The 24,894-nt window shown below is 46.4% G+C and overlaps 2 protein-coding genes across 2 annotated transcripts in view; one reads left to right on the plus strand and one right to left on the minus strand.

Moving 5' to 3' along the window:
* Nucleotides 1-3,052: 3,052 nt before the first annotated feature.
* On the minus strand, nt 3,053-20,235 carry Ncstn (nicastrin). Its single transcript, XM_021165861.2, has 17 exons — nt 20,093-20,235; nt 18,679-18,783; nt 12,374-12,497; nt 11,881-12,002; nt 11,237-11,382; nt 9,717-9,867; nt 9,406-9,515; nt 9,060-9,212; nt 8,410-8,514; nt 8,204-8,281; nt 6,934-7,106; nt 5,718-5,820; nt 5,529-5,624; nt 5,153-5,240; nt 4,755-4,909; nt 4,296-4,508; nt 3,053-3,761 (listed from the first exon to the last, which is right to left on the minus strand). The coding sequence occupies exons 1-17, from the start codon at nt 20,172-20,174 to the stop codon at nt 3,639-3,641; spliced, it is 2,127 nt and encodes a 708-aa protein (XP_021021520.1). The 5' UTR covers nt 20,175-20,235; the 3' UTR covers nt 3,053-3,638.
* Nucleotides 20,236-20,273: 38 nt separating this feature from the next.
* The window catches only part of Copa (coatomer protein complex subunit alpha), a 40,096-nt gene continuing 35,475 nt past the window's right edge, over nt 20,274-24,894 (plus strand). Inside the window, exon 1 of the mRNA XM_021165853.2 lies at nt 20,274-20,441. Within this exon, the coding sequence (XP_021021512.1) occupies nt 20,402-20,441 (40 nt within the window). The 5' untranslated portion in view covers nt 20,274-20,401. The remainder of the gene's footprint in view (nt 20,442-24,894) is intronic.

The raw sequence follows: 24,894 nt of genomic DNA on the forward strand, positions 1-24,894 counted from the left end.
TAAGGTACTGAGGCAGGAATGATTAAGTTTGAGGCTAACCTGGGCTACCAAGAAAGACCTTCCTTGTCTAAGAAAGAAAGAAAGAGAGAGAGAGAAAGAAAGAAAGAAAGAAAGAAAGAAAGAAAGAAAGAAAGAAAGAAAGAAAGGAAGAAAGGAAGAAAGAAAGAAAGAAAGAACAAAAACCCCCAAGTCCTTGGATACAGGGAGTGAGGGAGATGATGATGATGATGATGATGTGTGTGTGTGTTTGTATGTGTATGAAAATGCCAAACAAAGTTTCTTTGAATGCTAACTTAAAAAAAAAAAAAGTTGGCTATGGCACATTCCTTAAAATGTACCACTCAGAAAGCAGAGGTCTGGGTCTTAATGGCCCAGAATAAATGGGGGAAGGGTCGAGGAGAGTTTCAACCCCAGATACCTCATATGAGGACAGCAGGCACTGGCTCCCTCCCCTCCCCCAACCTGGCGCCAGAGAGTCCCCACTATCAACCCTAGTAAGAATTTATTACCCTGAGAGTTATCAGGCCTCATTCCTTGTTTGACTTTATAGGATTTTTTCCTCCATAGACCCACCCCCCCCAGCCCCTGAATATGGAGATAAAGTATCTTCCAACACCCTGGTCCTAGCCAGTTGTACACAGTTACACAAACTCTGCTCATCTCCCCAGGGGCATAAATACCACCTTCCCCTTAAACTGAACCAGTTCTCTGAAGCTGTTCCCAGCTTTGTGTGCGTTCTCTCCTGGCTCACGCACTCACTGCTGACCAAGGTCCTGCATTCCACCCCCCCCCACCCCCCCATCCTGCTAAGCAGACATGGAGGGGAGCGGCAGAGGCAGGTGGCTCTCTTTGAGTTTGAAGTCAGACTATTCTACATAGCAAGTTCCAGGCTAGCCAGGGCTACATAGTGAAACCCTGTCTCAAATCAATCAATCAACCAACCAATCAATCAATCCCCTCAACGGCACAAAGTTCTATTGACTAAAGTGGGATTTTAGTACAGAGCAACAGAATGTAGATTTTTAAACTAGATGGCTCAGTCAGTAAAAGTGCCTGCCATGCAAGCCTGGCCACCCAGGACTCTGGGGTCCCATGACAGGAGAGAATAGATACCCCAAAGTTGTCCTCTGACCATACTCATGCTGTGATACACGAGTGCACACACACAAATAGTAAATACCCCCTCCTATGGTACACGTCTGGACAGCAACCAAGAAGTTAGAAAAAGAAGAGACATCCCTTTATTCAAATAAACTGGAGCAAAACTGGCTGGAGAAAAGCCTTCCAGTTATACTGGAGGGAGGAGGGGCCCCAGTGGGTAGTAAGGCTGGTACTGACACTTCAGTGGGCATTCATTCCACTTTCTGCCTGGGTTGGGAGAGAAGGACCAATATGACCCAGCAAGAGCAGGGCAGGAGGGAAGCCCTTAGGGAACAGAAAGGGGCTAGAAATGAAACATTTCAGAAGGCACGGGGTGATGAGGCCTGTCTAGGGGACAAAGGAAAGCCAGGGCATTACAAAGTCTGTGGCCCCTAAGATGCTGCAGGCCATGAGGGGCTAGCACACTGCTCTGAGAGGAGGCGTGGGAGTCTCGGTGGCTGTGCTCCTTCTATGGAGCCTGACTTCTGAAAAACCCATGAACTGGGTTCTGCTGCTGTTGGCAGGAGCTGTTGTGGGGAGGGTTGGTGTGTAGGAGGCAGTGGTGCAGTACAGAGTTAGGGAGCACGGAAGAGAGAAGACAAGCTCATATTCTGTGTTCTTTTTTCTTACCCACCCAGATCCCTTGACTCTGCCCAAGCCTCTGTTTTTCTGTTGAGCCCCATCTCTGGTACCCAGCCACGTCCGTCCGCGCTTCCTGAAGCTGCCAGCAGGATGAGGGAGTTTACTGTTCAGTCCACTGGGAGACCCGTTGGCCGAGGGAGGCATGGAGCTGGCCCAGTCTATGGCAGCAGCTGTGCTCGGCTCCCACCAGTGCCAGCACAACACACAGCTTTCTCAGCTCCAACTGGGGGCTTGCGGGGGAAGCAGCAGGGTACGTTTCCTATCTCAGAACCCCAAACATGCCTCCTCCAGGGAGCCTGGAGAGAAACCCGGGAGAAAAACCATTTCCTCTCAGCAGGACTCTCAAGAAGGTGAACGGCTAAACCAAGGAACAAGGAGTGTTTGAACTGTGCAAACAGCCGGCTTTCCATCTCTGCTGGTCTCTAGGCATGTGTGAGCAACAGCCTCCCGGCCAGCAACAAAGAGAGAAGGCCCTGCTTAGGATTCCACTCCTGCTGGCTCTCGTCTCCTGCCCTCAACTGACTCGGCCTCCGCCCATGTTCACTTGCAGCTCAGTTCTACTCTACAACATTGCCTCCATGAAAACACAGGGCGTCTTTATTCTAGAGCTGAGGCTCTTTCTGAAGCAGTCCCAAACCACTCCCATAGTCACCTACAAAACGTGAGCTCTTTAACGGATGGCTCAAACTCCTTAGCATGCCATCCAAGCACCTTTGGGTGTGGCCCCCGCCTCATCCTCTCATGCTCATCCTTGCGGTTCAAGCACACCGGGTAACTTACCATTTCCCAGACATGAGCCATTGCTCACTGTGCTTCTGCATGCAGGGAGCTGTAAATCCTGACTCCAGTGCCCTGAGTCCCAGAAGGAGCACATCACAAAGCTTCCATCTATTACCCTAAATGTTACATCTACTCGTAAACCCCCCCTTGTCTCTCGCTCCAGCCCTGAGCAACCCAAGGCTGAAGGGCTGCATGAGCTTCATCTCTGTACCTGCTCAGAGTGAAGGAATACGCAGGAACTATGCTAACGCTAACGCTGTTCTCCTAAGAGGGGTCTGGGGCTGTCAGAGCCCTTCTTCGCTTCGCCTGTACTTTAACGCTATATTCCTTCTGAACAGCAAAGCAGCACACACTGCATTCTGGTCCAGGGTCACTGGACACGGTGGCCTGGGAAGAACACCAAACAACAAGTACAAATTGTATTGCATAATTTTAATGAAACTTGCTATTTATATATTTACAAAAAAAAAAGGAAAAAACCCCAACAAAAATAGATAATTATAGTTTAATAATAAAAAGTACAACTGAGCACTGTGGGCTGGAGGTGGGATACCCACTTAACAGTATGCCCACACTAGCATGCCATCTGCATACCTGGAGAAAGGACAGTGGGAAAGAGACACTGGCTCAGCCAGGGAACCCATTTCTTCCCTAAGGGTTCAGGGTAGTTGAATGCAGATGCACAATCTTTCACACCCTTTTCCTGGTGCAGCAGGTGGCTGAATATGGGGAGGAGGGGAGGGTCGGGTGACAGTGGAGTCAGAGGGCAGTACAGGGCAGGATGGAAGGACAGAAGGTATCCCGAGAAAGGGCAGAGGAGGGTGGGTAACTGGGGAGTTAGACAGGAGCAGCAAGCCTCACCATAGTCCCTGGGATTAGAGAAGGAGAAACAAATGGGAAAGGGGGGCTGGGGAGGGCAACTTATTCATCTCTCCACTCACAGTTCCATTCTGTGTGTCAATCCCCGTCTAAGCAGGCCCAGAGACAGTCCAGTGACAAACTAGTGGTTTGTTCCCAGCCGGACACCTGGTCTGGGAAGTAAAGTTCAGAGCAGGCAGGGAGAGCTAGAGTCCTCTTCAGTAAGACACAGCTCCTGGCTCTCGGGGAGCAACGAAAAGGACGTCGGCTTTGGCATTGATGCAGTAGGTGACGATGAGAGAGAAGACAAGGATGCTGAAGCCCACAATCAGTGTGATGAACTGTAAGGGTGAAGATGTGGGCAGGGAAGAAAAGCATTCTCAGAAGGCCACAGCCTTAGGTAACTCGGGAAGAAACACCATCACAATTCTGGCACTAAAGTCGAACAAGCACCAACCACAGGCAGCACCTTCCCAGTTAGCAGACCGGGCTCTCCTCTGCTCTTTGTAGGACCCATGGCTTTGGTTGTCTGGCATTGAACTGTACTTATCACTTATGTTTGTGACTTACTTATAACAGGGGCTCAATAACTATTTGACTGACTCATCCCAGCTGTGCCAGACAGTAGAGGCTGGGCAGGAGTGAGAGACTAGAAGACCTTCTTAGGTCCAACAGGGCTCTCCTAAGTATGCACTCAAGCTATTGGTGTAGAGGAGACTTTTAGTGGGAGGCACAGGCAGAGCCGGCACAGACTGCACTGGTTCTGCTACCAATCTGGGACAAATGAGCAACAGCAGCAAGGAGCCTGACAGACCACAGGCAGGGTCAGGAGAGAAGCCATGGGGCCACACCGCCTCCCTTCAGGCCGGTCTTACCTCAAGCTCTTTGCTGGCAATTAGGAATATCCGAGCTTGGATGTCTTTCCAGCGGCTCTCGGCCCATGTAGAGTATTCTGTGGAGCTCCACTGACTCAGTTCAAAGGCAGGGGACAAGGCCCTGGCCAGTCGCACTGTGGAGCGCACACACTGTGGGAGCCTCTCTGTCTTGTTGGAATTCCAAGGGCCTTGTACCCATGAGTATTCATATAACTGCACAGGAAGACAGGTCACGGCACAAGGGCTGAGCTGACACTCTTCTTCTTGCTCCCCATGCCCCTCTGGCACCATTTTCCAACCACCTCCACCAACTGGCTGGCAACCCTTCATCCCACAACACCGCAGTTCCTGGCACTGCCCCTCTGCCTTTCCGTGCCAATCCCGCATCTGCCCAAGAGAGTCCCAACTTCTCCGAGGGAAAGAGGCCCCAGGACACCTCCGACACCCACCGCCACTCACATCCTTGCTCTCATTTGGGACTTTACTTGGATCCTGGCACTGCTCTCGGGTGAGGTTGGTCGCCTTGCCAGTCAGGTTTGCCAAGGCATACTGCACAACGTAAGTCGTGTTGGTAGGGCTGGAGACGGCGATGTAGTGTTGAAGAGGCCTGTCATCTGATTGCAGGCCAAAGGGGAAGGAGGAGTTGAAAGGTGAGGACAAGTGGGGCAGGAACAGAAAGAGCCCAGTGTTGGCCAGAAGGGAGCACGTTAGGAGAAGAGGGTCCAAACAACATCAAGAAAAAGGAAGGAAGACAGGCAGAAAGAAAGTAGAGAGGAAAGAAGAAAAAAGCAAAATGATGCCCTTTTCTCTGCATAGTTTATCAGGTGGGGATCACCCTTCTCACAGCAGATGCTTACCCAAATAGGACCTTAGGTCATGTTTCAAGATCGACTGAAACCATGAGTTGTTAGCTCTAACCAGGAACCCATAGAGCAGACGTGTAACCTAGGATCGGGACATAGAAAAAAGAAAATGCTCCAACTTGCCACAAGACCAAGCAAACAATGAGCAGAGCCCAGTTACAAGACAGGAACTCTACTCCTGGGGCTGGGAGATGGTGGCTGGTCGAAAGGATGTAGATAAAGCCCACTCAAGAACTCTCAGAGGTATCATCCTCGCAGGCATGAAGGGGCATGCTAAATCCCAAAGTTTGGGAAGTTGGCACGGACCATAGGGGACGGGGGCAGCCTGGGTTAATAGAGACAGAAAGGACCGGGGCCCATCTTTTCTTACTGTCTGGGGATCAGCCTGGATGGAGCTGCTGAAGTTGGTTCCTCCTGCAAGCTCATACAGTGCACGTGCCAGCACTGTGGCCACATTCGCCAGTGCCTGCAGCAGAGGAGGAGAAGGGCCGGATGCTCAGCCTCTCCCGGAACTTCTGTTGTATTTCCCATGCTCCCACCCAGCCCAGGTCAGTGCTACCTTGGCAGTGTCTGTCACAAAGTTGAGGGCCTCTTCTGGGCTCTGCCACTCAGGATAGGTCACATTAATGTTCTCAGCCGTGTCATAAATGCTCTGGTAATACCTGTCGGGGAAGTCAGCGTGACTATCTCAACGCCCTTCACGTGGGAACTCGCTATCTTACTCTTCATTGTCCAGTGGGAAAGGAGAAAGAAAATTAGGGTCCATTATTAAAGAGGTATGGAAATGGGGAAGCAGGACTGTGGGTGGGGTAAAGGAATTTGAAGCCCCTGCAAATGGACAAAGTATAAAAGGTAAGCAGCCCCTAAGCACTAGGGGACTCTAATTGTCTGGGCTGGCTGGCTTTCCAGAGAAATGGCACCCTGTATGAACGTTCTAATGAATGCTAACAGCGATCAGGCATGCTTATAGCCACATACACATACACTGGATCAAATCACCGTGACAGATTTGAAAACAGCACCCCTAGCTTTCCTACTTAAATGCCCCTTATGTAGGGATAAATCCCTGACCCACACAGAGCCGAGTCAACTACACAACCAATTATCTCTTCCCTCAAAGTACCATACAAGATTTAGAAAACAGACAGTAATCTAGAACTGTCACTCCCTTCACACAGTGAGGAAGGATCTTTGGTAGGGTCAGAGAATCAGTGTCAACATTTTTGCCTAAAAGCTCATTTGGCTCCAAGGAGGCTGGAGCCATCTAGCCTGAGTGGCAAGTCCCCAGTTTTCCCTGGCCTCAAGTTAGGAGCATCGTGAGAGAATCTAGTACCAGAGAAGAGTTAATTAGCAGTGCCTTCTTATCTTCAGCCACATGTACCTACCACAGGGTGACAACATGTCACATTTTACAAAGTAAGAACACTGCTCGTGGTCCCCAGAGAGGGACCACTCTTGTCCTCCAGCCAAGACACTACCCTCCATCTCCCATGCCGTGGCCTGAGATGGTGCCCTCTGTGGAGTCCTTGGGAACTCAGGTGCCAGGAGAACCTGGGAGAAGGGGGACCATCACCGAGGGTGACTGTACCAGGAGGTGCTGGAGGTTAAGGACCAGGGTTCCAGGCCTTCTGAGAATCGGCTATTACAGAAAGAATCCAAACTTCCTGGGAGTTCTTGGAGGCAGTGTATGAGGTGGAAGAAGACAGCATTCTTCCTCCACACTACAGAATAGACTTCCTCTGAAAACAAAGAGGATACAGGGCCAGGTGACTCACCGATTGTGGAAGGAGCCAGAGTGGTCAGCCAAGACCACGCCAGAGATGTTTCGAGCCCGAAGAAATCGTTGTAGAGACGAAGGTGGAAGGGCCTGGGACTGGGCCAGTCTCTTCAGGACAACTTCAGGGACACCAGCACCGCTCTTCTCCAGAGTGGCCAGAAGATCCTCCACCTGAGGACGTCATAGAAGCAGACTGCTGGGATGTGGGGTGCAAGGGCAGGAGGGTTCTCAGTAGCCCTGCGCTCTCCTAGACAGTCTTCAAACAGTTTAGACAAGATCCTCTGAACTTCCTATAGTTCCCAAGTTAGGAGATTAAGGCACGAAGAGGCCTGGGTTTTCCACATCTATGGGCAAGTTCTGTCCTCAGAACTCAGCCTTATCCTCAGTGGGTCTTCCAGGTATCATTTGTTGTTCGGAACTGAACTGAAGGGGGGCAATCAACAATGGAATGCCAAATATGTAAGGAACTCTCTAAGTGCTACAAGAATCCAGAGCAGGGATGACAGACAGCTAAGGCTGAGCGGCAACAGGAGTGCTCCAAGGAGAAAGGCAGGCTTGCAGCTGCATTGGAAGGTAGGTAGTACGAGCCTTGACTACGCCTGAGGAAAGAGAAGGCACTGGCTGGAGAGGTGGCTCAGCAGTTAAGAGCACTTGCTGCTCTTTTAGAGGACCCAGGTTTGAGCCTCAGTACCACATGGTGGTTCATAAGCATCAGTAGTTCCACTTCCAAGCGATCTGCCCTCTTCTGACCTCTGTGGGCACCAGACATGCATGTGGTGCACATACATGTGGGCACATGTTCATACATATAAAATGAAATACATTTATGCCAGTGCCCCACCAATAAAGTACAGGGCAATTTGGACAAGAGCCTAAGGCAGGCAGGACTCCAGTAGGCAGCCTTGACAATTTGGGCCCATGGGACAGCAAGAATAGAAGGAACAAGTCACACTGGGTAGTGGTGGCATACACCTTTAATCCTAGCACTCAGGAGGCAGAGGAAGGTTGATCTCTGAGTTCTAGCCAGCCTGGACTACAGAGCCAGTTCCAGTACAGCCAGAGCTACGCAGAGAAATCCTGTCTTAAAAGCCAAAAGGAAAGAAAGAAAAAGAAAGAACAAAAAGAAAAGAAAAAGAAAGAGAAAAAGGAGCAAGTACTCACCCACCTGTCCTTCATGAGTACTAGTACTCAGTACTGAATGAGCACAGAGAACTGCCTACTCCAGGGAACCAATGGGATACCACTGCACTCTCTCATCTGTGGCTTACCTGGTTTTTCACAGACTCATTTTTCTGAGACATGGGATCTGTGTGCATCCAGAGATCTAGTGAAGTTCTTAAGGCCACCTGGGAAGATGAAGAACAACATGTATGGTCTGTCTAGGACACAGGGGAGGGATGGGTAGTACTTGCAGCCAAGTCCTCCAACAGAGAGCCTAAGCCGACGGAAGGACAGGGTGGAGAAAGACACACACCTGTCCCAGCTCCACGAACGAGTCGATATTCTCGAGCCGCACAGGAAACTTGCCGTTCTCCATATCATAGACCATCCGTGAACTGCCAATGTAGTCAAAAGTTTCCTGAGGGGTGGAGACAGGAGAGATTCCCAAGGACTAGTGCAGTCTGAGGTCAACAGAGCTGGCTGCTTTCTTGGGTCATCTCAGCCGCCAGTCGTCTTACAGCCATGGGCTCTACCATCCCCCACCAACAACTTAACCAGCTGTCTCTCGAATGTATGCACCATGGGATTTCTTGGGCCTAGACATGGGGAAAGCAGCCTTTGTGAAGGCTCAAAGCAAACACCAGCTGTCACAGACTTGCTTCTAGACTCTTCTACTCTCCACAGTTCTGGCTGCTATTAACTTATACTACAGCCAGGCTGTCACACCACAGGGACTGGGGCAATAAACATGAAAAGAAGCCTCAAATAAATCTTATCAACATAGGGAAGAAAGGAGACATAATTTCAGGAAATAGTTTCCTAAAAAAGGGGGGGGGGGTGTTTCAAAGCAAAACAGAGAGACCCATGCAGAAACTCTGATTAACAGCTCAGATCAATAATTCCTCTCCCACCATTACCATCCCCTTCTTCTTTGTCATCATGCCCTAGGCAGAAAGCCCTTACCCCCTGGAAGAAGACAAACATCACATTTCGGGATAGGGTGGTCACATCAGGTGCCTTGTGCAAAGCTTCAGCTGCAGCCAGCTGAGTGACAAAGGAGGCTACAGCACTTTCAGCCCCTGGGGCCACATTCCAGAAAAAGGACCGGCTATCCAGCTGGAACATCAGAAGATAGGAAAGGGTGGTACACTTTAAAACCAGACCATCAGAGCCAAGCCCAAGCCCCTTCTCCTGCTTCAAGAGAATGCACATGTGTTGGGCTGAGGAGTCCAACAGCCCAGCTCCCGCTCCTTTCCCGGCTTCCTGAAATCAGATACCTAAAGGTATGCTGCAGAGGGACAGAACTCACCCGTGTGGCCGCAACCACAACCCTGACGTCAGGCTCTAATCCCCCAGATGTATTTATAGGCTTAAGCATGCTCCATACGTTGTAGTCGGATAAGGGGTCACAGACGATTTCTGAGTGGGACACAAACAGAGATCAATAGGGCTAAGGGAGAGAGTAGTTATGGAGAAGGCCTTCAAGATACCTCAGACTAGTCCTCATATACCCCAAGGGCCATTTCTCTACCTTCAACTGGTCTAGCTCCGGCTCTCTTCACAACTCTCCCACCCAGTGCCTGCTGCCTGGGTCCACCTGCACGGCTTGGAGCCACCTACCTGGGTTGATGCTGAAGGTGCTCTGGATGAAGCTGCGCCGCATGCAGGTGGCAGTGCTGATGACGGCGTGCATGTGTGAGAAGAGCTGCATAGCACACAATGGGAAGCTTGGTGCAGAGCCATTCTGACCCAGGTTGTGATCTTGATAGCACTGGAAGGAGATGGACCCCACTGAGACCGCTAGCTGTGGAGGCCCTCGACCGCTGGCTGTGGAGGCCCTCTCTGGCTTTCCAGGGACAGGAAGGCCCAGCTCCATTCTTAAGCCACTCCCTTTTGGGAGACATAAGTCCCCAAGCTACAGGTGTCCTGGGATAACCATATAAGGTCAAAGAGAAAAATTCCTCAATCAGTACAAATGGCATGGACTCAAGAGATCGGTTGGAGCAGATAAACTCAAGCCTAACAGTTTACAATGGCCCCAACTCATAATCCTGTTTCGGTCTCCTGAGCAGTGACAGTAGGTGTGCACTACCATGCCTGGGTTTGGCCACTGCCTTTAGTGTGTCTTGATATAAGGAGCACTGGCTAGAAATAAGAAATCACAACTCACAACAGCTCGTCCAGCAACTCATCTTGTCACTCTAAAGACAGATCTTTTAACTGATCTTAACATGAAGAAGCTAGACTAGACACAAGCAGGACCAGTTAGAGCTGTCAACAACTGATCCTAGGGGGCTGGAGAGATGGCTCAGTGGGTAAGAGCGTTTGCTGAGCAAACGTGAAACATGTTCCAATCCGAGCCCCGGGAAAGCCGAGCATGCACCTGCAACCCCAGCAACGATGGGAGACGAGAGGATTGAGTGTAGGTGCCTGCTGGCTGCCAGCCGAGGTCCAGGGAGTCTCAGGGTGTAAGGTGGAGAGTGAGAGAGCATGACATCTGAGGTGCTCCTCTGGTCATGACACTGTGTTCCCACGCACGCACATGTATACACAGGTGCACATATATACACACCCCCTCACACACACCACCATACTCACACACAGAACCTCAGGGATTTACTAAACTCAGCTCCTAGTCTAATTCTCCCCGTCTAGCTTTGCTTTGTTCTCACTCTGTTGCCCAGGCTGGCCTAGAACAATGGCCTTGGACTTTCGGCAATGTGCCTGCCTATGCCTGATCCAATGTTCTTTTTATCTGGTACTTAGCCAGGGCTGAACATCTTGTTTCATATTCTCCTTCCACATACTTCTGACCAGTCTAAAGCTTTCGTTACTATAATACCAGACAAGAAAGACAAGATCGAGGGAAACGTCAGGACAGTAGTAGATAATGAACTTCCAAGTTCGTGTTGGTTTGTGAGACAGGGCCTTGCTATGCAGCATGGTTGGCTTGACACTTCATGTCTCTACCACCTGAGTACTGCAGCATGCACCACCACACTTGACCAAGCTCCTTGGCTGTTTTGAGGAGCCATTTTTCAAGGTGTGTAGGAGCAGAACAAGCCTCCCTCCACACGACACGAGAACATGAAAATACTCCTCTTTCTCACAGGAACTGCCTGAGCTGGCAGAGGCAGTACCTGCTTGATGACCTTGGTTTCGTTCTCATCTTCAAGAAGAAAGATGGGGAAACTAAAGTCTTCATAAGCCAAGCCATTGCCCAGTTCATTCCACAGTGTTTTCTTGCAGTGAGCAAACTCTGGCCCGTAGGAGTTGGAGTAAATACCTGGAGAAAAGGAGGCAGGAGCAGTGTAGGGAGCGGTTTACTGAGTACCAAGTACTTAGAGACCAGGAGAGGTGGGAGGCAGGAGCAGTGTAGGGAGCGGTTTACTGAGTACCAAGTACTTAGAGACCAGGAGAGGTGGGAGGCAGGAGCAGTGTAAGGAGAGGTTTACTGAGTACCAAGTACTTAAGAGACCAGGAGAGGTGAGAAGATTAGGATATCACTGGCCTGAAGCTAAGAGTACAAGAGGAGGCAGCAACTCTAAGAAGCAGTCATGAATCTACCACCAACCCTGCCAAAACAGAGAATCTGGTACTAGCGAAGTCTAGGCTGGCAGATTCAGTATCTAAGCATGTGTCGACAAAGGGTGAGGGTGGGGTGTGGGAGCAGAGATATAACAGTTGTTCACAGTCCACACAGACGCGTGTGAACTGCCCTGCCCCTGGAGTAACGATTACTCTTGAGCAGCAGAAGGGTCTCAGGATCTTTTGAGGTTCTTACCAAACCCATCATTTGGGCATTGCACACTAGGAGAGAAGCTTGAAGTTGAGTTGGGCTTGGCTAGAGTCACGGCAAGACCAGCGATTCTACTGGTTGTCCCCTTCAGCTTCTCCATTACATCTCTAGGATGGAGAGAAGGACATGAAAGAAGACAGGAAGGTATCAGACAGATTAATATTCAGGATGGAAACAACTGGAGGATTAGCGACTCAGCACTACCACGTTTTCTCTTGTTGGGGCTTAACTTCTGAGTCTGGACTACAGTCCAACCTGAGTTCAGTATTTCATCGACCCGAGGGGTTTTGGACAGTCCTTCCCTGAAGGTCTGATTTTGATATAAGAGGATTCTTTTTGATGGCATCTCCTTTTTTCTGAATACAAACCCTGCCTCCTGTCCCCTATGAGACTAAAGCATCAGAAGGTGCCACTCGGTACAAGGACCAACTCTTTCTTTCTTTCCACACAATCCCGGGAAGACACACCCAGTTCTTACCTGGTGAAGAGCTTGCCCTCCAGCAGAACCATGTAAGGGGGGTTGGGGCCATCGGTCAACACCCACTTCAGGTCTTCTTCTTTCTCCACTACATGGATAACACCTGTATCCCCACTAATTGAAGCTGCCAGGACAGAATGGGTCATATTAAAGCTCCCACAATTGACAAGTCTGCAGACTTTTTTTTTTTTTTAAATTGTCTCACTATGTAACCCTGGCTGACCTGAACTGACTGTGTAGACCAGGCTGGCCTTGAATTTGCAGTGATCCTCCTGCCTCTGCTTTCCAAGTCCTGCGATTCAAGGCCACCACATCCAGCTTCAGCAGATCTTTTATCTCTAAGGATGTCATAGAATATTAGGGTAAACACCGCCACTTCTAGACGTGAAGAGCTGCACTACCCCAGCTCCATCATAGGAGGAAAAGGAGAACAGAAGTCCAAGTGGATTCACTAGAGGTCCTTCTGGAAAATGGTTAAGTTTGAACTTGGGTCATCAGGTCTTTATAGCCAGCACTTTCCACTCGCAATCACCTTGCTGACCTGATGGCCTTTTACTAGAGCTGGAACGGCTCTGCAATTTTCACCTTTTCTGCCCAATTCTAACACTTACCTATATACACAAGATTCTACAACATTAGACACTCAAGTTTCAAAATCTGCATTTTCCTCTAGAAAATGTCAGACTCTACATTTCCCGTTCAGAGTTACAGCTTTGATCTTCCTTTGAAAAGCCATAAATTCCATGGCCTTAATCTTTCTTGGTTCACCATTTTCCAGCCTCATCTGGGAATACCTCTATTTGCTCCTGGTCGGTTTTAGGTGGTTTAATCTAGAACTCTTGAGTTCTCTAGAGCGGAGTCCCCGCTGTAGGCCTGGACCACTGAGGTCTTTCTTTTTTTTTTTTTGGTTTTTCGAGACAGGGTTTCTCTGTGTAGCCTTGGCTGTCCTGGCACTCACTTTGTAGACCAGGCTGGCCTCGAACTCAGAAATCCGCCTGCCTCTGCCTCCCAAGTGCTGGGATTAAAGGCGTGCGCCACCACGCCCGGCCACTGAGGTCTTTCTTGACCTAATATTTCAAAGACCCTGAGTTGTCCAAATGAGCACAGGCTTTATTTACACAGGAGAGTCTATAAGTAATTTTTATACATGTTAGGATGCTAAATTATATCATTCTACACATCTCATGATGTGGCCAAGACTGGGAAATATTGTCTTAGAAGACTGACAAGCCACAGTCCAGTGTTTCTGGAATTTACCATACTATCCTGAGACTCTAGGGAAACATGTAGAGATGTCCTAGGATCTCCCTGAGAATTTTCTCCTCACTGAAGACTGTGATGAGCTATTCAAGATGTATTTTAGATACTAGTCCTCAACACAGACTGTGGGACAGAACCACAATGGAAGATCTTCTTTGCTCCACTATTTTGGTGCTAAGGACCCAGTCAAAGGCCTGGTGTACAATAATCCATTGCCAGAGAGCTGTACTCTAGCCACACCTTTAGGAAAACATAAACGCTTGGCTTTTCTTGATGGGGCCTGGATACATGCATTTTCTCCTTTTTCTTTTTTCTTTTGTTTTTCGAGACAGGGTTTCTCTGTGTAGCCCTGGCTGTCCTGGAACTCACTCTGTAGACCAGCCTGGCCTCAAACTCAGAAATCTGCCTGCCTCTGCCTCCGGAGTGCTGAGATTAAAGGCATGTGCCACCACGCCTAGCTGATACGTGTATTTTCTAAAATTACCAAATGTAATTCTTCAATATACACAATCAGACTTGAGAACGAGGCTTCTAGACCACAGCATTAAAATACTTGTAACTCACAGAAGATTAAAAACCATCAATTAGGGCTGGTAAGATGGCTCAGCGGGAAAGAGAGCACTGACTGCTCTGGTCCTGAGTTCAAATCCCAGCAACCACATGGTGGCTCACAACCATCCGTAATGAGATCTGATGCCCACTTCTGGTGTGTCTAAAGACAGCTACAGTGTACTTACATATAATAATAGATAAATCTAAATATAATAATAGATAAATAATAGATAAATGGGCTGGAGCGAGCAGAGGTCCTGAGTTCAATTCTCAGCAACCACACAATGGCTCACAACCATCTGTATAGCTACAATGTAGTCATTTACATAAAATAAATAAATAAATCTTTTTTAAAAAATCATGTACTTCACAATTATTTTTTTTTTAAAAGATTTATTTATTTATTATATGTAAGTACACTGTAGCTGTCTTCAGACACTCCAGAAGAGGACGCCAGATCTTGTTACGGATGGTTGTGAGCCACCATGTGGTTGCTGGGATTTGAACTCTGGACCTTTGGAAGAGCAGTCGGGTGCTCTTACCCACTGAGCCATCTCACCAGCCCCCTACTTCACAATTATTAACCAAATAGAATTCTTCTCCCAGGCGATCTAATAAAAAGTAAATATAGCAGAAGGGTCTAGAACATCTGTCTACGGTATAGGCACAGTAAATACTTAACTTAATGTCTGTGGCAATGATAAAATATGGAAGAAATAGAGGGCCTGGGACAGTTTTAGTTAAGATGAGGATACTAACAAAGGTTTTAAGAAAAACAACAATAAAAAGAGGAAAACAATACTTCCTAAAGCTCTTAAGATGTGAGAAAAAGAAAAGCTAGTGTGGCGAGTTAAAAATCAGTAACAGTAACCAGGGAGGACAGGGAGGAAACAAACTGTCACCCTGGACTAGAAAAGCCCAGATTTCCACCTGCATCCCTACAGGTGACTGCATAGTTTTAAGTAAAGTGTTTGCTTTCTCTGGACCTACAGCAAGAAACAGCTTTCTTATCCCTATCACCTTAGACAGCAGGGATGGAGGGAGGGAAAACAAAGTTACATAGCTCTCTTTGAGCACTTTAAGGATCTATACAAGTAGGTCATTATAATCCGAAAGTCAAATCCAGAGTTCCATTCTGTTTTGTTTTGGTTTTTGTTTTTTTTTAAGTTTCATTAGGTTCCCAACCCTAATTAAAAAGGGTGTTGCCTGTGAAGGAATGGACAGATAAGATGAAGCAAGACTCAGAAGTAAGTAGGTTGAGAAAGAAACAAGATCCTCATGAGGAAATGGCCAGAGTCCAGCCCCGCCCCTCCAATCCCCTTTCCTCTCTGCACTGGCCTTGGCTTTATCTCTCGAGGCTACAGCTTTGCTTCCCAAGGGCTGCTTAAAGAACCTGCAGCGAAATTCCTCTTCTCCGGGAGTCTTTAGAGCCCAGCTTCAGGATGATGGGGTCCTTAGTCAAGTCTGATCTCAGCCTGTCCTAGACCTGCTTCTCCTTCATCCACAGCTCAGATATAAGTAACTAAACCCAACAAAAACCTTGAGGCTTTATGAAACCAGTGAATCTACTTGCAGTGCTTCCTGTACAGGGATAATGGAACAATTAGCTTGTATTATAGCTCTCAGAAGTATAGGTGGAAAGTAATACCCAACTCCCCGAGCAAATTCCCTACTTTTCTGGAACTGGGTTTCTTTTTACCAAGGTGGAAGGCTCCTGGCAATCACACAATACTGTTGGACATTTTATTCCACAGCAATAACAAACATTTACTTAAAAAGTGTTTGAATCAGGGAATGGAGGACCATGCCTGGGCTATATAATGAGATCCTGTCTTTTTCTTTTTCTTTTTTTTGTTTTTTTTTTTTTTTTTTCGAGACAGGGTTTCTCTGTGTAGCCCTGGCTGTCCTGGAACTCACTCTGTAGACCAGGCTAACCTCGAATTCAGAAATCCACCTGCCTCTGCCTCCTGAGTGCTGGGATTAAAGGCATGCACCACCACGCCTAGCTGAGATCCTGTCTTAAGAACAGAAAAAAGACAAAAAGAAAAAAAAAGAAAAGAAAAGAGAAAAAGCGCCCCTTTGATGCTTAGCTTTGTGCATCACTATTACAGCTATAATTAAAACGATCCTAAGACTCAGAAGTGATCAATCTGATGGTAAAGCCAAGATCAGACCTCCAAGATCAGACCTTGCTTATCTGCAAAATTATATCCTCACAGAGCTGCTATCTGTAAAAGACTAAAGCCTGATGATAGCTTAAGCAGAAAACAAGCTGTGATTTTTATTTTATTTCCTTAATATGTATAGTACCCGGAGGCTGAGTTCAGGGCCTTGCGCATATTAGGCGAGTGCTCTACCACCGAGCTACAGTTCCAGCAATGTATACAGTGCTGAGGACGGTAGTGTTGTTGTGGTATTCTGTTCTGCAACACATTCACAAAGCACAAGGATAACTCCAAATACTTCATTCATTTTTTTCCTTGCAACTATCTGGCAGATGGGAAGAGCAATAGGGCTCTAGCTCAGGCTGGCTTTAGCAACCTACCTCTGAGTGTTATGATTATGACAGTGCCACTGTATACAATTTATATGGTGCTGGGGACTGAAACCAGGACTGTGTATTTGCTAGTAATGCACGCTACCAATTAGCTACATCCCCAGCCCTTATTTGGCGCTTGTGTGTATGTGTGTGGACATTCCTATATGCGAATGCCTGCCAGAAGACAATCTCAGATACATATTCTTGCCTTGTCTTCTACCTTATCTGAGACAGGATCTCTTTGTTTTTCTGTTCTAGACAACAGACTACCTGGCCTATAAGTAAACAGGGATTCTTCTGTCTCTACCTCCCATCTCTCCACAGAAGCGCTAGAATTATAAGTCATGTTATGCCTATAGCTTTTTTAAAAATGTGAGTTAGAAAGATTCAAATTCAGACTGTCATGCGTGCCCAAGAGCTTTTACCTATTGGGTCATTCCCCCAGCCCTCAGTTGGTTTAAGAAAATAAAAATAAAAAACAATTTAAAGAATATTTTTGTGTATGAGTGTTTTGCCTGCATGTATATAATGTGCACACTGGTGCCTGTATCAGTGGAGATTAGAAACATCAGATCTGGAACTGGAGTGATAGATGGAGGAGAGCTACCATGTGAGTGCTGGGAACCAAAATTCAGCCCTTTCCAAGAGCAGCAAGCGCTCTCAACCACTGTGCCCTCTCTCCAGCCTTACTTAGCCTGCCTTTGCTTCAACTAGTTTATCGCTCTTGAAGAGGCTGACTTGGGGGTTTGGGGTACTAGCTTGATGGTTGGGTTTCAATCAACAGCATCACAAAATAACAACAATAGCAAACAGTGGCCCATGTGTGGCACAAAACTCAGCAAACAGCACATGCTTGTAGTCCCAGAACTCAGCAGAGGGCCAAAGCCAGCCTGGGTTACCTAGCAAGTCTGTGTCTCAAAGGGGGGAAAAGGGTCATTTTGGTTCAAAAGAGATCACTCAGAGGACAGAGTGATGACTTGACCTCATCGACTATGAGACTTCTTTTACCTTAGAGAACTCTATGGTAAGATAGCTGAGAATCCCACCAGGTTCAGATCTGTACTGGCTGGTTTTTAATGTGTCAACTTGACACAGGCTGGAGTTATCACACAGAAAGGAGCTTCAGTTGGGGAGATGCCTCCATGAGATCCAACTGTAAGGCATTTTCTCAATTAGTGATCAAGGGGGAAAGGCCCCTTGTGGGTGGGACCATCTCTGGGCTGGCAGTCTTGGGTTCTATAAGAGAGCAGGCTGAGCAAGCCAGGGGAAGCAATCCAGTAAGTAATATCCCTCCATGGACTCTACATCAGCTCCTGCTCCCTGCCCTGCTTGAGTTCCAGTCCTGACTTCCTTTGGTGATGAACAGCAATGTGGAAAGTGTAAGCTGAATAAACCCTTTCCTCCCCAACTTGCTTCTTGGTCATGATGTTTTGTCCAGGAATAGAAACCCTGACTAAGACAAGATCCTAGCTTGATTTCTTACTAGCATGATCCTGCTGGGAAAGTTAATCCATTTTTCTCAAGTTTTAGTTTCATCATTTGTACAATGTTAATAACAAGGATTGTTGCAGAGGCAAAAATAAAATGCACAAGCCGGGCGTGGTGGCGCACGCCTTTAATCCCAGCACTCGGGAGGTAGAGGCAGGCGGATTTCTGAGTTCGAGCCAGCCTGGTCTACAAAGTGAGTGCCAGGACAGCCAGGGCTACACAGAGAAACCCTGTCTCGAAAAAAATAAATAAATAAATAAAATAAAATGCACACTTTAAAAGAGCATTTACTAAGTTTTAGCTCTTATTAATTATCTTGCCTGGTTTGACGGATGATAATCACTTTCTATACATACATTATAATTTGAATGCCAAGACTCCTAAGCAGGATATGAGTATTTCTGAGTATCTAGGATACAAACTGAATTATTAATGACCACAAATACAAATTCCAATTCCAACTTACACTGGCAGCCAATCTGATGAGTGGCGTTGAGCAGGCGGACACAAGGAGCTGTTTTATTTAAGGGAATGTAGATTTTCCTCTCCACTGAGTTTCCCCCACACAATCCTGATCAGAAGATAAACAGTATTAGGAAAAAGTGAAAGATAATTTGGTATTAGCCTCTATCATCATCAGCTTGATTCATGGTTTCGGTAAAGCATTCATGATCATACTGTCTAATACAAGATTAATTAGATCATTCTTTTCACTTCTTGGCCACATTATTGGAACGTAAGTGTTGTAGCTGTGTATTTTAGAAAGTTATTAGACTCCATGATGATCGATTAACTATAAAGCTAAAAGGTAATTGTCAAAAGTCTTTGACTTCAGATGTGCCGGCGTCAAGTTTCAGGGCTAAACAAGTCTGCTTTTTTTTTTAGCTTGCATGTACATTACTAATTAGTTATCAAAAGAGCTCTGTTCTAAGAATATAGATTGCCAAAACCAAACAAAGAAAAGCATTAACAACAAAAACCACCTAAGAATCTGAACAGACCTAGGAGGAGAAACCTTATGCCACACACCTGTTCAGTTAATGAAATATCAGACCATTTGCCCACGCACCTAGATTATGGAACAGCTACAGTTCCTCCCTTGAAGCTAATCAAAAGCAATGTGAATGTTGAGAAAGACGGAGTCATGGCTATACAAGGAAATGGCTGCATTTCAGGGCTTACCTAGAAAGATTACATATATATATATATATATATATATATATATATATATATATATTTGCTTAACTCTTAGTTGAACACACTATAAATAATTACAGGGTGTTACTGATTGTACTTCATATTTGAAAGATCACTAAATAGACATTAGATTGGAAAAAAAAGAAAATATTCATATACATTAAACGTCTAAGAGTCCTTGAATCATTACTTCCCTCTTAACAGTTTAAAGCAGCTAAGCTAACGTTAGCCTCACTTTAGTAAGCTAAGAAAACAAGGAACACAAATTTAGGCTAGAACCAACAGGAGGAAACGGGGGCTCTCATTTTTTCAATGTTGCACAAAGACCACGAAACGAGACTGTTTTGATCTCAAACATACTAAACCGGAGGAAGGGGGCTGAGCTTTTCACACCTGTCCCTTTTGATGGCTGGTGGGGTGGCTGGGCTTTAAACAGAGAACGAGGCATGCGAGAAAGGTTGAAGAGAATCAGGCTGAAAACCCAGAAAAGGGCTGGAGAGAACTAAGGAAATGCAGGTCCAGGCAAAGGAGGAACTTATGTCATGGGAACGAAAGACAAGAAGGATTTCCAGGGCGGGGGACAGAGGGGCAATCGGAACCAGAAGGACATGGCCTGCACTAGCGATGGGCCGTTCCGGACGGCTCTTCTTAAAGACCAGAGCTCCGGGGTGGGGTAACCTCACCTGCCAGTACCACGGAAAAAGACAGAAGAAGAAGACCCCGACTTCCTGGGTCAGGCCCAGAGCCGCCCCTAGTCGTAGCCATCTTGCCTCTCCGCTGGGCGGAAGCCTCAGGTCCCTTCCAGGCTCGTAGCGGCCTCTCTAGGCTTCCGCTAGCATCGTCTCTGTGGCCCAGCGCTCCAGAGACCGGAAGTCCTTGTCCGAGGAACTTCCGGGAGCCGCGACCCGGGGGTAGCTGACGTGGAAGCCTTGGGAGTGCCACCGGGAGCGGCGGGGCCCGCTAACCTGACCTGGGAGCCCGAGGCCTGAAGGATGCTAACCAAATTCGAGACGAAGAGCGCACGGGTCAAAGGTAGTGGAGAAGAAACGGGGAACAGCGGAGGTTGGGTGTTGGGGGTGGTGGTGCTGTCACCAAGGAAGAGAGAATGGCAGGACTCGCTGACCGCGTCGAGCCTCCTGGAAGAACCCGGAGGAATAACCGAGGGAACGGCTTAGGGTTAGTGGAGTCTGCAGTCCGCGCTGCTTCGTATGTCCTGGGACATCTCGTGTCCTGGTTCCTTTCTGCGTGGTAGGAGAGTTTAACCTTAGGCCCGCTCCCTACTCCTTCCAGCCACCTCCTCTGGGTGTGTGTGTGTGTGTGTGTGTGTGTGTGTGTGTGCCAGCCCTTTCTGTTCTTAAGACTTGGATGCTTTCTGATGACCAGGTTGTATGGAGTATTTCTGGGGTTTGAGTCTCCGCTTCTGTCACGGGCTACTCCAGTAGCCCGTCTGCACCATTTCGATGTCCAGAGCTTCCGCTGGACTTATTTTCTTTCTTTCTTTATTTTTGGTTTATTTGGAGTGAGAGGATGGAGGCCCACTGCCCCATCAGGTCCCAAGCCTAGGTAAGATTGTCCGGTGAAATACAAGATGCTTTGTGTTAGATTTGAATACCAGGTAAACAGCTAAATTTTTGGTCATAAGTCTTGAAAGACAAAGGCCTGAGATCACACTCTTTGAAAATGTCGATATTAGAAAAATTAAGTCTATGGAAATCTGATAAAAATATATATCTGGACTACTTCATGATATGTGTTATAGTGAAGTGGTTTAGAATTTGTTTATTGGAGTCAATCAGACTGGCTTAGGAATTCTGAAATATCTACTAACAAGCTGCCTTAGGTGGCTTGCTTACTATCTCTAAATCTCTATATTCTTATCTTTAAAAATAAGGATAGTTAACACTTCCTTATAAAGAGAATTAAAATGAGAAAGTATATTAACTGTGTTTATAATAGTGCCCGGCCAGACTTAGTAATTCAGAAACTGGAGGTCCTTTAATGTGAGGCTATATTCTGGGCAGTTTCTAAGTGTCATGAGAAATTTGATTATAAAGGGTGCCAGTAAGAATTCTTAGTACCACCAGGGTTACATAGAGAGACCTTATCTCAAAATGGCAAAAAAAAAAAAGAAGAAGAGAAAAGAATTATCACTTCTGGTGCCAGTCATGGTGGCTTTAATTGCAACACTCAGGAGCCAGATGCAGGTGGATCTCTGTGAGTTAGAGGCCAGCCTGGTCAACGTATCGAGCCGCAGGCCAATCAAAGCTACACTGAGACACACTGAGATCCTATTCTAAAAAAAAAAAAGGTTTTAGGGCTGCAGAGTTGGCCCAGTTAACAAGATTTGCTGTTCGTTCAGAGGACATGAGTTTGGTTCCCCATTCAGCAGCTCACATCCACCTGTAATTCCAGCTCCAGGTGACCTGACCCCTCTTCTGGGCTCTGTGGGTACCTGAACTCACCTGTGCATGTACTTAATAAAAAGAACAAACACAAACGAGTCTCTGGTATTTGAGTAGTTGAAATGAGCTTCATTTTCTATGAGCTCTTTTCAGATTTCTTCTTGCGCACTAGAAAAGCGTTAGGGAAATCAGTATTTGAGAGTTCATTAAGAGCGCTGAATCAGTTAAGAGGGCATACTGTCCGCACAAAGTTTTGTTCTCATCACTCATGACATGTGGTTCACAACTGCGCTCCACGGGACGGTGTTAAGAGTCTACTGTAAAAATAAAAGAAACATCACGCAAAATAGTGCCTTCATTCACTTGCTATGAGAGTATATTCATATAATGTTTTTACAACTAAGGACTAGCTACCAGGGTTGGATGTGGTGACTCACTCCTGTAATCCCAGCACATGGGAGACTAAGGCAAGATGGTTGCTACAAGTTTGAGACCAGCCTAGACAACAAAGTGAGGCCATGTTGTGAAAAGCCCAAACATTCCTGGTGTGGTGGCACAGAGGCAGGCAGATGTCTGAGTTTGAGACCAGCCTGCACTAAACAGCTAGGACTACACAGAGAAACCTTAGCTCTGAAAAAACTTGAAAAAAAATTTACCAAAACATTAAATGTACATGTTCTAAGCCAGTAAGGGCTCAGTGGGTAAAGGTGCCTGTCACCAAGGCTTGATTCCCCATGACCACACGATGGAATGAGAAAGCTGCTTTTCATACATGTGTGCCATTGCATTTACACACAAACATATATAGACCCTCACAAGTAGATGTAACAGAGAATTTCCAGTGTACATGTTCTGTCTTGTAACCATTCATTTCTCAAGTCTTTAGCCTAAAGCAATTGGCCAAGATTATCTATAGAAGTATCTTCAATAGACCTTTTTATTTGTAGGTTTGGTTTGGTGGGTTAGTTTGTTTGTTTTCCGAGACAGGATTTCTCTATGTAGCCCTGGCTTGCCCAAAACTTACTGTGTAGATCAGGCTGCCCTTGTACTCAGAGATCTGCCTACCTTTGCCTCCCAAGGAAATAAAGGTATGTGTTACCACCACCTGCATTCAGTAGATCTTTTATATAGTCAGGAACTAAAAGTAAAATTTAATGTTTTCTAAGAGTAAGGGTTTTGTTGTTGGTGGTGGTGGTTGTATTGTTTTGTTTTTTAAAGACAGTGTCTCACTAAATAGCCCACCTGGGCCTCAAACTCAGTGTTTCTGTTTCAACCTCCCAGATGTAGCATTACAGGTGTGTGTGTGTGTGTGTGTGTGTGTGTGTGTGCGCGCGCGTGCTAGTGATCATACGCAGAGCTAGACAAGCCAGTCTTCTTCCACTGAAGTAAATGTCCATCTCCAAAACAGCCTAAAATGTGATAGACTAGTGAGGTGACTCAGTGGTTAGTGCTTACCACCAAGCCTAATGCCCCGAGCTCAGTCTCTAGGGCCCATATCATATGGTAGGAGGAGGAAATTAACACCTGCAAGTTGTCCGCAGACCTGCACATATGCACTATGGCTCATGTGTGCCCATGTGAAAACTCACCGTGCACACATAGTAAATAAGTGTCATTAAAATTTTTAAGTGTAGTGTCGTTGTTCCTTACAGCTATAAAAAAGAATGAGTTTCTGTTAAATGAAGTGTAAAAAAGGTTTATGTCATATATTTAAGTGAGAAAGGGGTATAATTCCATGTTCACAAAATGTATATGTATCTGAACTAAAAACCTGAAGGGCACACTTCAGACTGTTAACAGTCCTTTCTTGTAGTGTTTCCTTTTGTCATCCTGATGGAGTAACAAGGACTAGATTTGTTTTCCTGCCTTAAATTGCTAAACATCTAAACAAAATTACAATGGTTTCAGACATTGTTCGGTAAAGAGTACTGGGAATTATTTTTTGAGGGAAGGAATATAAACAGGACAGATCCTATGTTTGTTTACGTTAGTGCTTAGAGAGAAACGCCAGGCTGCAGTGAAGGACGAGGGAGGGAGGAACCCTGTGGTCCAGCCGAGGAGCAGAGCTCAGCATTTGAGGCAACAAAGATGTTAAAGTATGCTTGGAAAAGCCCAGAAAAGGGAGTGCGCCAGAGGTCTGTATGGATTCCCTTGAGCCTTTGTCAGAGTATTGATAGGTACATGCATACATGAAAAATATCCAAAATTTAGGAAGAAAAAAAACATCAAAAGGTAGTTGTGGGCCTGGAGAGATGGCTCAGTGGTTAAGAACACTTGCTGTTTTGCAGAGGGCCCAGGTTCAGTTCTCAGCATCCACATGGTAGCTCATAACCGTTGGTAACTCCACTTCCAAAGGATCTGACCCTCTCTTCTGTCTCCTGCAAACACCAGGCATGCATGTGGTACACATGGACACATCCAGGCAAAATACCATACGCATAAAAATTACATTTAAAAACTTAAGAGGTAGTTATGGTAATTGTACATACCTAAAATCCTAGGACTGGGAGACTAAGGTGGCAAGATTATGATTCTGAGGCCAGCCTAGACAGAAGAGTGAGGTCTGTCTTTTCTTAGAAAGAAAAATTAATAATTGAGGGCTAGAGAGATGGCTTAGTGGTTAAGAGCACTTGTGGCTCTTCCAGAGGACCCAAATTGAGTTTCCAGAAGTCATGCCATGTGGTTCTCAACCACCTGTAACTCCAGTTCCAGGGTACTCAACACCTCTGGCCTTCATAGATACCTGCACTCATATGTACATACCTGTACATAAGCACAAATCTGCACATAGTTAAAAACATAATTAAAAAAATCTTAATAGTAATTTTTAAATAAAAAGAGAAAGCAACTTTTCTTGGAGTTCACATAAGGCTAGAAATAGTCTCTGCTTCTATAAGAACAGCAGATTTCTTGATAGTATTGAGCATCCTATAGACCCTCTGGTGGGTCTTCCCTTAGCAGTGGTTCCAAGTTAGACCTAGACTGTACTGGTAGCTGTAGACCCCCAGTTACAAAACCAAGTTAGATCTGTTGATTCCAACTAAGTTGCACCTCAGAACAAAGCCTAACAATATTTAACAAAA

Source organism: Mus caroli, chromosome 1, assembly GCF_900094665.2.
Source record: "Mus caroli chromosome 1, CAROLI_EIJ_v1.1, whole genome shotgun sequence".
NCBI lineage: Eukaryota > Metazoa > Chordata > Mammalia > Rodentia > Muridae > Mus > Mus caroli.